Raw genomic sequence first — 10,668 nt, 5'->3', positions numbered from 1 at the left:
GGTGGGTTCTATGCTGAAAGATGGGACACAAATGCCATCTTGGTAGTTCATGCTTTATTTGGATATGTATTATTCAGTGTTTTATATGTATGATTTAAGGATGTTGTGAGCCGCCCCAAGCCCGAAAAAGGGGGGGGGCCCCCGCACGCGCAGCATATTTAATTAATTAATTAATTAATTAATTAATTAATTAATAAGAGCCTTGGCATTTTTCCTGCTATACGTAGACATTTGCAAGCGAACAAAACACAAACAGAAATATACCCCAAAACAGCGGTGTCTCCTTCTGTGTGACTCTTTTAATTCTTCCAAATCCATAGAACAATTCTTATTTGACAATGGACCTAGGAAAGAGATAACGGAACAAAAAATGGACCTAGGAAAGAGATAACTGAGCACAAAAACTGTTTCCCTCAGACTTTTGTTTATGAAGCAGTTCTGATGCCTTTGTGGTTAAGGTTCCAGTTCGAATATATCCCATAATGCCACTCTTTGTACCAGTGAAACAGCAACAAAGAGCTCTGATACTCTAGATCAGTGATGGCGAACCTATGGCACGGGTGCCAGAGGTGGCACTCAGAGCCCTCTCTGTGGGCACACGCACACACAGTTCGTAATGTGGGAGGTGGAAAATCACCCCCCCACACACACACACACATCTAGGGTGGCCTGCGCCACTGAGCACGATGTGCATGCACTGCGGTGAGCAGGGAGGACTCAGCTGGCGAGCTTGGTGCCTGTGCTCCAGGTGGCTGCTGCCTGAGGAGGGGGCACAGAGGAGGCAGAGATGCTAGAGAGGCACAGAGCGGTGCGTGCGGGCCTTGCTGGAGGCTAGAGCAGGCTGGCCCCTTCTCGAGTGGGTGGGGCGGAGGAAGAGGGAGCCAAACCAGTTTTTTTCTAAACTAAAACCTCTGCATTCTGGTTAGATTGCTGGGTTGGCACTTTGCAATAAATAAGTGGGGTTGGGTTGCAATTTGGGCACTCGGTCTCAAAAAGGTTCGCCATCACTGCTCTAGATTTTAGCAGCAAAATATACACAGCAGAAAAATATACATAATATAACACAAACCAAGAATACTGGAAATATTTGCCATTACAAAAAAGTTCATCTTCCCCATTGTTAGGATTATTTAGTCATATTCCGGGTCTGGTCAATTTAATTATTATTCCTTGCATTATTTGCTGTATTAACTGTCTTCTCAGAGAGATTCTGAAAGACATCTTTGGTTCTAATAGGAATAGCAATTGACCAATGTTGACCCTAGGATCAAGTGTTTTTCAAGGCAACAGATGAGCAGAAGTGATTTGCCCTTGCCTGCCTCTTCATAACAACACTGCACTTCCTTGGTGGTCTCCCACCCAACTACCAACCAGGTTGGACCCTGCTTAGCCCCCAGGTTTGACTGGGCTGTTTAGGCGGCTACCAAGAATCCAAAAATCAATTCCTTTGCTTATGGAGAGCATGTCCTCCATTTAAAACGATGGTGTTTAGATTTTCTTTCCTCCCCTTATTCAAACCTGAAAAGGAAATTGCAGGGAAGTAGAAGAAGAAGAGGAAGAGTTTTGGATTTATATCCCCCCTTTCTCTCCTAGAGGAGACTCAAAGGGGCTGACAATCTCCTTGCCCTTCCCCCCTCACAACAAACACCCTGTGAGGTAGGTGGGGCTGAGAGAGCTCCGAGAAGCTGTGACTAGCCCAAGGTCACCCAGCTGGCGTGTGTGGGAGTGTACAGGCTAATCTGAATTCCCCAGACAAGCCTCCACAGCTCAGACGGCAGAGCTGGGAATCAAACCCGGTTCCTCCAGATTAGATACACAAGCTCTTAACCTCCTACGCCACTGCTGCTACTGGAGAACTACAAGTACTGCTATTGGAGAACTACTTACCACTGCTGGTAATGGTATGAAGAGTGATCCCAGTAACGTTATTTCCAGTGGAGAGAGGCTCAGCTCCTAGCCAGGTGGTTTGCTTGGGATCTGTCCGATCACATCGAACCCACAGTGGAGGAAAAGCCACTGGATCGCTCATTTTCAGATCGGTCATGTTGGGGTTTTGTGACATGGTGTAGAATGAAATGAGCTGCCTAGGGGGGAAAGAAAGGCAATTACATGAGACCGGTTCAGTAGCTGTTAAAATTTGACTTTCTGCATCTACTTGTGAAACCTTTCCATCTCATAACGTAGAATGGCATTCAGTGTTTGGAGAGAAGGTTCATCCTGCACTGATGGTTAGTCCTAAAAGGTAGAAAACTAATTCATAATCAGCAGAGAGTTAATAAAAACTCTTATGGATGTACAGTCAAATCCAAAGGGAGGAGGCAGTTGCATTGCGGCTGGGGATGGCGCTGCTGGTGCACAGCCACGCCATCTCCAAAGAAGAAGAAGAAGAAGGAGGAGGAGGAGGAGTTTGGATTTATATCCCCCCTTTCTCTCCTGCAGGAGACGCAAAGGGGCTTACAATCTCCTTGCCCTTCCCCCCCTCACAACAAACACCCTGTGAGGTAGGTGGGGCTGAGAGAGCTCCGAGAAGCTGTGACTAGCCCAAGGTCACCCAGCTGGTGTGTGTGAGAGTGTACAGGCTAATCTGAATTCCCCAGATAAGCCTCCACAGCTCAGGCGGCAAAGCTGGGAATCAAACCCGGTTCCTCCAGATTAGATACACGAGCTCTTAACCTCCTACGCCACTGCTGCAAAGAGATATCAGGTGGCGTGGCAAGCACAAAAATCACAAAACATTCCCAAACACCCTGCAAACTCTCTATGCAGCTTAAAGGGCTGTGTCTGCCTTTCTGATGGAGTAAGTCATCAAAGAACGTTGACTCCACCCTAACCAACCATCCCCAATTAGAGAGATGGGCCAAAATCAACAAAATGAATTTCAACAGGGAGAAATGTAAGATCTTGCACTTAGGCAGAAAAAAATGAAATATACAGATATGGGATGGGGTACACCTGGCTTGACAACAGTACATGCAAAAGGGATCTGGGAGTCTTCGTAGACTAGAACATAAGAACATAAGAACTAGCCTGCTGGATCAGACCAGAGTCCATCTAGTCCAGCACTCTGCTACTCGCAGTGGCCCCCCAGGTGCCTTTGGGAGCTCACGTGCAGGAGGTGAAAGCAATGGCCTTCTGCTGCTGCTCCCGAGCACCTGGACTGTTAAGGCATTTGCAATCTCAGATCAAGGAGGATCAAGATTGGTAGCCATAAATCGATTTCTCCTCCATAAATCTGTCCAAGCCCTTTTTAAAGCTATCCAGGTTAGTGGCCATCACCACCTCCTGTGGCAGCATATTCCAAACACCAATCACACGTTGCGTGAAGAAGTGTTTCCTTTTATTAGTCCTAATTCTTCCCCCTAGCATTTTCAATGAATCCCCCTGGTTCTAGTATTGTGAGAAAGAGAGAAAAACTTCTCTCTGTCCACATTTTCTACCCCATGCATAATTTTATAGACTTCAATCATGTCCCCTCTCAGCCGTCTCCTCTCCAAACTAAAGAGTCCCAAACGCTGCAGCCTCTCCTCATAAGGAAGATGCTCCAATCCTTCAATCATCCTCGTTGCCTTTCTCTGCACTTTTTCTATCTCTTCGATATCCTTTTTGAGGTGTGGCAATGTGACTACAAACTGAACATGAGACAGCAGTGTGATGCGGCAGCCAAGAAGGCCAATGCTCCTGCGCTGGAGGAGTGCTGGCACAGAGCAATGGACTGTGCCTGGGTGTCACTCTGCTGTGCAGCAGCTCCACATCACTATACCTAGCCCTGCAACAGCGTAGATGCTGTTTACACTGCCCTTAGGTGGCGTCAACGCTGGTACAGGGGTCACGCTGGTTCCAAAGCCCTTTCCACCACCACCCTCACTTTGGATCCCATGAATCCATAGCAAATCACTTACTATACTAAGATGTGCTAATGAAAGGGTCTGTTACTCCAGTCAATAACTGAGACTCGGGAATCTTTCAAGAGCTTTGTTGAAACCATGTCAGAGCCTAGAGTCAAGAAGCCAAAGCTGAGGGCTTTGCCTTCTTGCCCCGGTATACATCTTGAATGCTTTGCTCATCCAGCAATCCCCCCTCCCAAACATTCCCAAAACAATTCACATGATAAAGAAGCAGCGTGAAGAAGCAGTGTTATGGGAGAGGTTTGTCTGAATCGCTAAGTTACAAGCAAGCAATAGAGAAACCATCCAGTCCAGGGGTCTGCAACCCGCGGCTGTCCAGATGTTAGAACATAAAAACATAAGAACTAGCCTGCTGGATCAGACCAGAGTCCATCTAGTCCAGCACTCTGCTACTCGCAGTGGCCCACCAGGTGCCTTTGGGAGCTCACGTGCAGGAGGTGAAAGCAATGGCCTTCTGCTGCTGCTGCTCCTGAGCACCTGGTCTGCTAAGGCATTTGCAATCTCAGATCAAGGCAGATCAAGATTGGTAGCCATAGATCGACTTCTCCTCCATAAATCTGTCCAAGCCCCTTTTAAAGCTATCCAGGTGAATGGCCATCACCACCTCCTGTGGCAGCATATTCCAAACACCAATCACACGTTGCGTGAAGAAGTGTTTCCTTTTATTCGTCCTAATTCTTCCCCCCAGCATTTTCAATGGATGCCCCCTGGTTCTAGTATTGTGAGAAAGGGAGAGAAATTTCTCTCTGTCAACATTTTCTACCCCATGCATAATTTTATAGACTTCAATCATATCCCCCCTCAGACGTCTCCTCTCTAAACTAAAGAGTCCCAAACGCTGCAGCCTCTCCTCATAAGGAAGGTGCTCCAGTCCCTCAATCATCCTCGTTGCCCTTCTCTGCACTTTTTCTATCTCTTCGATATCCTTTTTGAGATGTGGCGACCAGAACTGAACACAGGACTCCAAGTGCGGTCGCACCACGGCTTTATATGTTCATGGACTACAACATGCCTTGCCAGCATGGCCAATTGGCTAATGGGAATTGTAGTCCATGAACATCTGGACAGCCGCAGGTTGCAGACCCCTGATCCAGTCCCAGGCAATGGTGTTATCGAGCCAGACATGACCTTGGGCCCAACAGAGAGATGCAAGGCCCAGCGAAAGCCAGGCCTGACAGCGTTTATGGTTTGATGGAAATGCATGCCCACAAACTTCCCACTTTTTCCCCCAATGAGAATCAAGCACTAAAGAACTCAAACTCTTATTTACAAGCAGAAGATTTACATGAGAAGTCACACACACCTTGCTCGTGAAACAGGTAAGCCATGTTGTGCAGGATGCTCTTTGGAGGACACCTCCGAGACGCCCGTGTCATCTGCCCAATGCTCTTCTAGTTGCTCAGTTTTTACACATGATAACTGTAGGAATAAGCAGCAGTGTTACAGAGATGACTGTTCCTGGAAACAGAAGACCAAATGCTTAGAAACAAAGATACTGCTCTTACCACTTTCTCCACAATAACCATCTCCCCGGTTCTGTTCCAGAAGTTCTCGACAGGGTTCACACAGGCTTCATCAATCAAATAGCCTAGGACATCAGTCTGGCAAAGGAAAGTTTTGTGTTCACACTACAGCTTTTCGGAGGGCATTCGAATGTTTTAAGGCAACAAGGTAATCAGACACCTGTATTGCCAGTAATTAATGCAGTATACTGGCACATGAGCTAAGGAACACCGACAATTTGGCTCTCCTGTCCTGTGCCATTTCCTCTGACTAGCAACCAACCACCAGAATATCAGCCATGGTTTTTCCCCCTATCCCTGCTCAGCGTTCTTTTAGCAATGAGGCACAGAGAGGGGGAACTTTAGCAATGAGGCAGAGGAGGCACTCAATTACTAAGCTACATAGCAGCCATAAGTCACCGAATCTGAAGCTGCCTGTCTCCATCTTTTTATTTTGGTTGGGCTTGATCCACTGATAACATCGCGGGCCCTACCTATCTCCTCCCTTTCCTTGGCTTTGGTTCGGGCGCCTGTTTTAAACAATTATTGTTTTAAAATACTTTTGCTGTTTTAATTTATTGCTGCATAGGTTTTAAGGGATTAAGTTTTTATGTTGTTGATTTGTTGTTCGTTGGAACAGCCATGTTGTGAGCCGCCTTGAGCCCTTTGGGGATGAGGCGGCCTATAAGAAAGAAAGAAAGAAAGAAAGAAAGAAAGAAAGAAAGAAAGAAAGAAGGATGGATGGATGGATGGATGGATGGATGGATGGATGGATGGATGGATGGATGGATGGATGGATGGATGGATGGATGGATGGATGGATATGCATAGAGAATGTGCAGGTAGGGTGCGGCAGGCTGGGTATGTGCCCTGGGCGCAGCCCCTTGAAAGGTGAGACAGCCCACAACCCACAGCATTTGACAGAGGAGCAGAGTCCATCTTTGAACTCCTCATGGAGTTCAGAGGCACAGTGTGCAGTTTGATGCTAGCTCAACCTGGCCAGGGGCAGCTTTAAAGCAGTTTGCAGCTTGATCCAACCAGGTGGAGTTGAGACGAACTATGGTCTTGTCCTGGCTGGGTCCAGCCTTGTAATCTAGGTTCCGCCTCCAAAGACCATGTGGACTTCAGAAGCAAAGCCGGAGGCAGAGCCATTAGTATAAAACTGGACCCAGCCAGGCGGAGGCCAATGTTGAATGGCAAGCCCCGCCCCTGAACTCCATGTGACGTTTGCGTGCCAGATGCACAACTCAACACTGGGCAGCGCTTGCCCTGGGTGCTGTGCTGCATGTGCATTCCTCCAAACTGAGTGATCTACTTTAAAACAGGCTCCAGCATCAAGAGAACGTGCATGTAGGGTGTTTATACAGAAAAAAGGTTAAGTCCCTTTAAGACCAGCAACGTCTTATTTTTGACATAAGCTCTCATGCGCAGGCACACGAAACCTTATACCAGTGATGGCGAACCTTTTTGAGACTGAGTGCCCAAACTGCAACCCAAAATCCACTTATTTATTGCAAAGTGCCAACACGGCAATTTAACCTGAATACTGAGGTTTTAGTTTAGAAAAAACGGTTGGCTCTGAGGCGTGTTTTACTTGGGAGTAAGCTTGGTGGTAGTAGTTGGCTTTGCTTTGAAGCAACCATGCAACTCTTCCAATGGGTGATTCATGACGCTAGGAGGGTTGCCAGCAACCGAGCTTACTCCCAGGTAAAGGATCGTGCTTTAGTTCTTAGCATGAAAATCAATTGGGTTTAACAGTGCTTAACAGGGTTACCTGCACTGCTTCCCCAAAACTGGGTCTTAGGTTTAATGCTAATAATAGAGCCCAGCAGCCCAGGCTAGATGTGTGTGTGGGAGAGGGGGTGATTTCCTCCCCACATGACAAACTCTGTGCGTGCCCACAGAGAGGGCTCTGAGTGCCACCTCTGGCACCCGTGCCATAGGTTCACCAACACTGCCTTATACCAAGAGTAAAACTTGATTAGACGTAAAGGTGCCACTGGATTCAAACTTTTTCCTGCACTTCAGACGAACATGGCTACCCACCCAAATATTATTATTTATACCCCGCTCTTCCCCTCATGGGCTCATGGCGACTTATACAATTTGTGCAGTTCTTTACCAACAAAAGATAGTATCTTTAAGGGAAATAGCCACAAAGGCTGTATCAAACAGCTTGAAATATCCAGCATTCAACATTCAGATATGCCCTTTGAGAAACAAAATCTTCTTTACCAGTATCCATTTCCCAGCTCATTTCAATAACTGGGGGCCGTAGTTCACAGCTGTAAATCTCAGAGTGAAAAGTGAAACTTTTTTTAGCTAACTTCCAATTGATCGGATAATTATTTCTGGAACCTCGAAGAACTGCACTTTTTAAAATCCACTGATGAAATTTACAACAATTTTCTTCTCTTTTTCATTTTAAAATATGCACTAAGAAATCCAGAAAAACAATTACAGACAAGGGAACTAATCTTTTCCCCCAAATGACATGATTTTTATAAAACAAACTTTTTGTTTGGAAAAATTATACCTCAAAGGTAAGTGATCTTTTGCTGATATTTTTCTTTCCTTCTTCGTACACTCTGAAACATAGCAAACCATTTATTATCACTCATTCCATTTTCCCCCTAAACATCCCAACAGAAATATTTACAACCTGATCACAACTATTTCTGGACAAATTTTGGGGACAGGGATAGAGCTACAACCATCACGGGGATTAGCTTGCTGAAAACATCCCTACTCCACCTTTGCACTCAAGTGGAATAGGTAGATCATATGAACTGACGATGACGGCTAAATTAAATTAACAGTGCCTTCTGAAGCAGACTTACACCTCTGATGTAATCAATGGGCTTGAAGGGTGTTAACTGAGCCCAGGATAGGATTGTTAATTCAAAAGCTAGAAGCAGGAATAATAAAGACCAGCATCGGACCTCTTCAGTGGCTGGCCCACCATTATGGAACCACCTTGCACCTCTCAATTCCAATCTCCAAGCAGCTGAAGCTGCTTTTATTTCTGCATTACATTAAAGCCGTTCTAAACTGGTTTTAAATTTTGATTTTGGAAGCCAGCCTTCTGGGCTCTCTTGGTTCAAGAGATTTATTAAGGCTTTGTTGAATTTCAAGTGGGTGGATGGGGAAGAAATCTCAATACAGCTAACCGCTGGTGTAGTGTGGTGGTTAGAGTACACGACTAGGATCCGGGAGATCCAAACTCAAATCCCCACTCTGCAGTGGATGGTCACTGCTGGAAGACCTTGCACCAGTAGCACAAAATCCACCTAACCAACCTCCCAAGGTGACTGAAGGATAACATGGAATCCATCCCTTGCTGGATTTCATTCTTTAAGGTGCCATGACTGGATGTTGTATGTTTGTTTGTTTGTTTATTATTGTATTTATAAACCGCCCCATCCCCTAAGGCTCTGGGCGGTGAACAACAAATATTGCAAAACAATATAACAATAAAATTAAAATATCATTAAACATCATTAAATATATAAAATTACAGCGTTCTGTATGAATCATTTGGCATCCAACGTTAAACTATCAGTAAAAACCCCTCCCAGAGAGGGGGCGGCATAGATGTCACAATTCCCAAGATGTTAAAGGGAGGGACAGGAGGGGCGCACACCATCAGCGGCTGGCCTCCCCAAATGTTACCACTATTGTTTATGGGATGGCACCCAGGGTGCCGATAACCACTGGGATGACCTCAGATGGTTTGTGGCATAGATGCTGAAGCTCGATTTTCAAATTGTGGTATCTAGAGACCTTCTCATGTTCTTTTTCAATATTGTTGTTATTATTTGTTTAATATCACAGCTGCCAGTTCGTTAGCTGGTTGTTTCATTACAAGACCTTCCATTACAATGTGAGCCTCACCCAGGGGTTTAGGACGTCAGGTGTTCATGAACTACAATTCCCATCAGCCCCTGCCAGCATGGCCAATTGGATTTGTGCAGATCCCAGTAGGTCTGTCTTTTGAATCTGACAGATGTTGATTTTGCCAATTTGAAGATGTTCAATTATTATTATTTCATGTTTAGACACCCCTCCCTCCCTCCCCACTTAGACAGGCTTGGAAAGTTTTACACCACATTAAAATAATCATCCAACATACAACATAGCCTATTTATTTGCTTCGCTCCTATCACAGCAGCCTACAATAGTCTTCCCTTCCCCACTATCCTCACAACAACTCTGCCAGGTAGGACAGGTGGTCCACAGTGAGCTTCCACAGTCGAGTCTGGATTCGAACCTAGGTCTCCCAGCCACTCTTATCCACTCCTTCCCGAGCCTAACATCAGTTGACACGGAAAAACTCTGCACTTTATTCTTCACATTTAACCAAAAAATTAAAAAACCCATAACGCTAGAGCTCCCCGGGCAGCTCTTTGGGGGCATTCTAATGTGATGTCACTCCAGGTGGTCTACCTCGCAGGGTTGTGCGGAAAACAACGCAGAGCCCGAAAAAACGTGCACGTTCTCTAGAACCTGCTGGGAGGGGGAATTATTTAAACAGACACTTTGCGAAGAAGAAGGAAGGGATACTTACTGCCGGAGGAAGTCACAGAACCGGCGGACAGATTCCCTCTCCCGCCGGCAGACCCCCATCGCTGCTCCCTCAGCCCCTCACCGCCGCCCAACCGCGCATGCGCAGCTGAGGCAGTCCCTCCACGGCGACGACCCAAAAACCGCGCCAGGACTTTTTTCTCCCTCCGTCGGAATCCATCCGCTGAAGTGAGAAGGCCGGGAATGAAAGTAATCCCTGGCTTTTCCGAGGCGGCCCGACGCGGAGAGCCCGGATGGACTCCGGGTTGCCCTCAGAAGAGGCAGGGGAGGAAACATCCAGCGGTCAGGGGACTCGGCGGGAGGCCCTTCGGGGCGCGGGGAGAGGAGGCGGAGCGTTCCCCGGCGGCAGGCGACGCTGCGAAGCGAGGAGGCGGTGCCGCGTCCTTCCTTTTCCGGCTGGGCCGAGGCGGAGGGTGAAGGAAGCGTGAGGGGCTCCTCCGCTCGTCGCCTCCGCCGCCATCATGGTGAGACCGGAGGGGGCGCCGCTGGGCCTGCGGGCGGGGGGAGCCGGGGGGCGGCCGGCCGAAGAGGGGGCGAAGGCGGCGGCCGCCGTTACCACCCGGGGAGGTGCCGAAGAGCGGAGGGAGGCCGGCCGGGCGCCATCTTGGCCGGCGAACGGGCGCCGCGTGGAGGCCTCGCTCGGCCCGCGGGGCCAGTTCTGTGGCTGGACGGGGGGG

At 47.5% G+C, this 10,668-nt stretch overlaps 1 protein-coding gene across 1 annotated transcript; it reads right to left on the bottom strand.

Moving 5' to 3' along the window:
* Nucleotides 1-264: 264 nt before the first annotated feature.
* Nucleotides 265-10,126, bottom strand: LOC125424894 (protein zwilch homolog; the record flags this gene model as incomplete). Its single annotated transcript, XM_048482328.1, has 6 exons — nt 9,975-10,126; nt 7,944-7,995; nt 5,411-5,506; nt 5,209-5,324; nt 1,888-2,084; nt 265-344 (listed from the first exon to the last, which is right to left on the bottom strand). Coding segments are annotated over exons 1-6 (600 nt in total), but the record flags the coding sequence as incomplete, so codon positions are not given.
* Nucleotides 10,127-10,668: the final 542 nt, after the last annotated feature.

This window comes from Sphaerodactylus townsendi, unplaced genomic scaffold, assembly GCF_021028975.2.
Source record: "Sphaerodactylus townsendi isolate TG3544 unplaced genomic scaffold, MPM_Stown_v2.3 scaffold_1383, whole genome shotgun sequence".
Taxonomy (NCBI): domain Eukaryota; kingdom Metazoa; phylum Chordata; class Lepidosauria; order Squamata; family Sphaerodactylidae; genus Sphaerodactylus; species Sphaerodactylus townsendi.
Note: the sequence above shows the minus strand (reverse complement) of the source record. Positions and strands in the feature narration are given on the sequence as shown.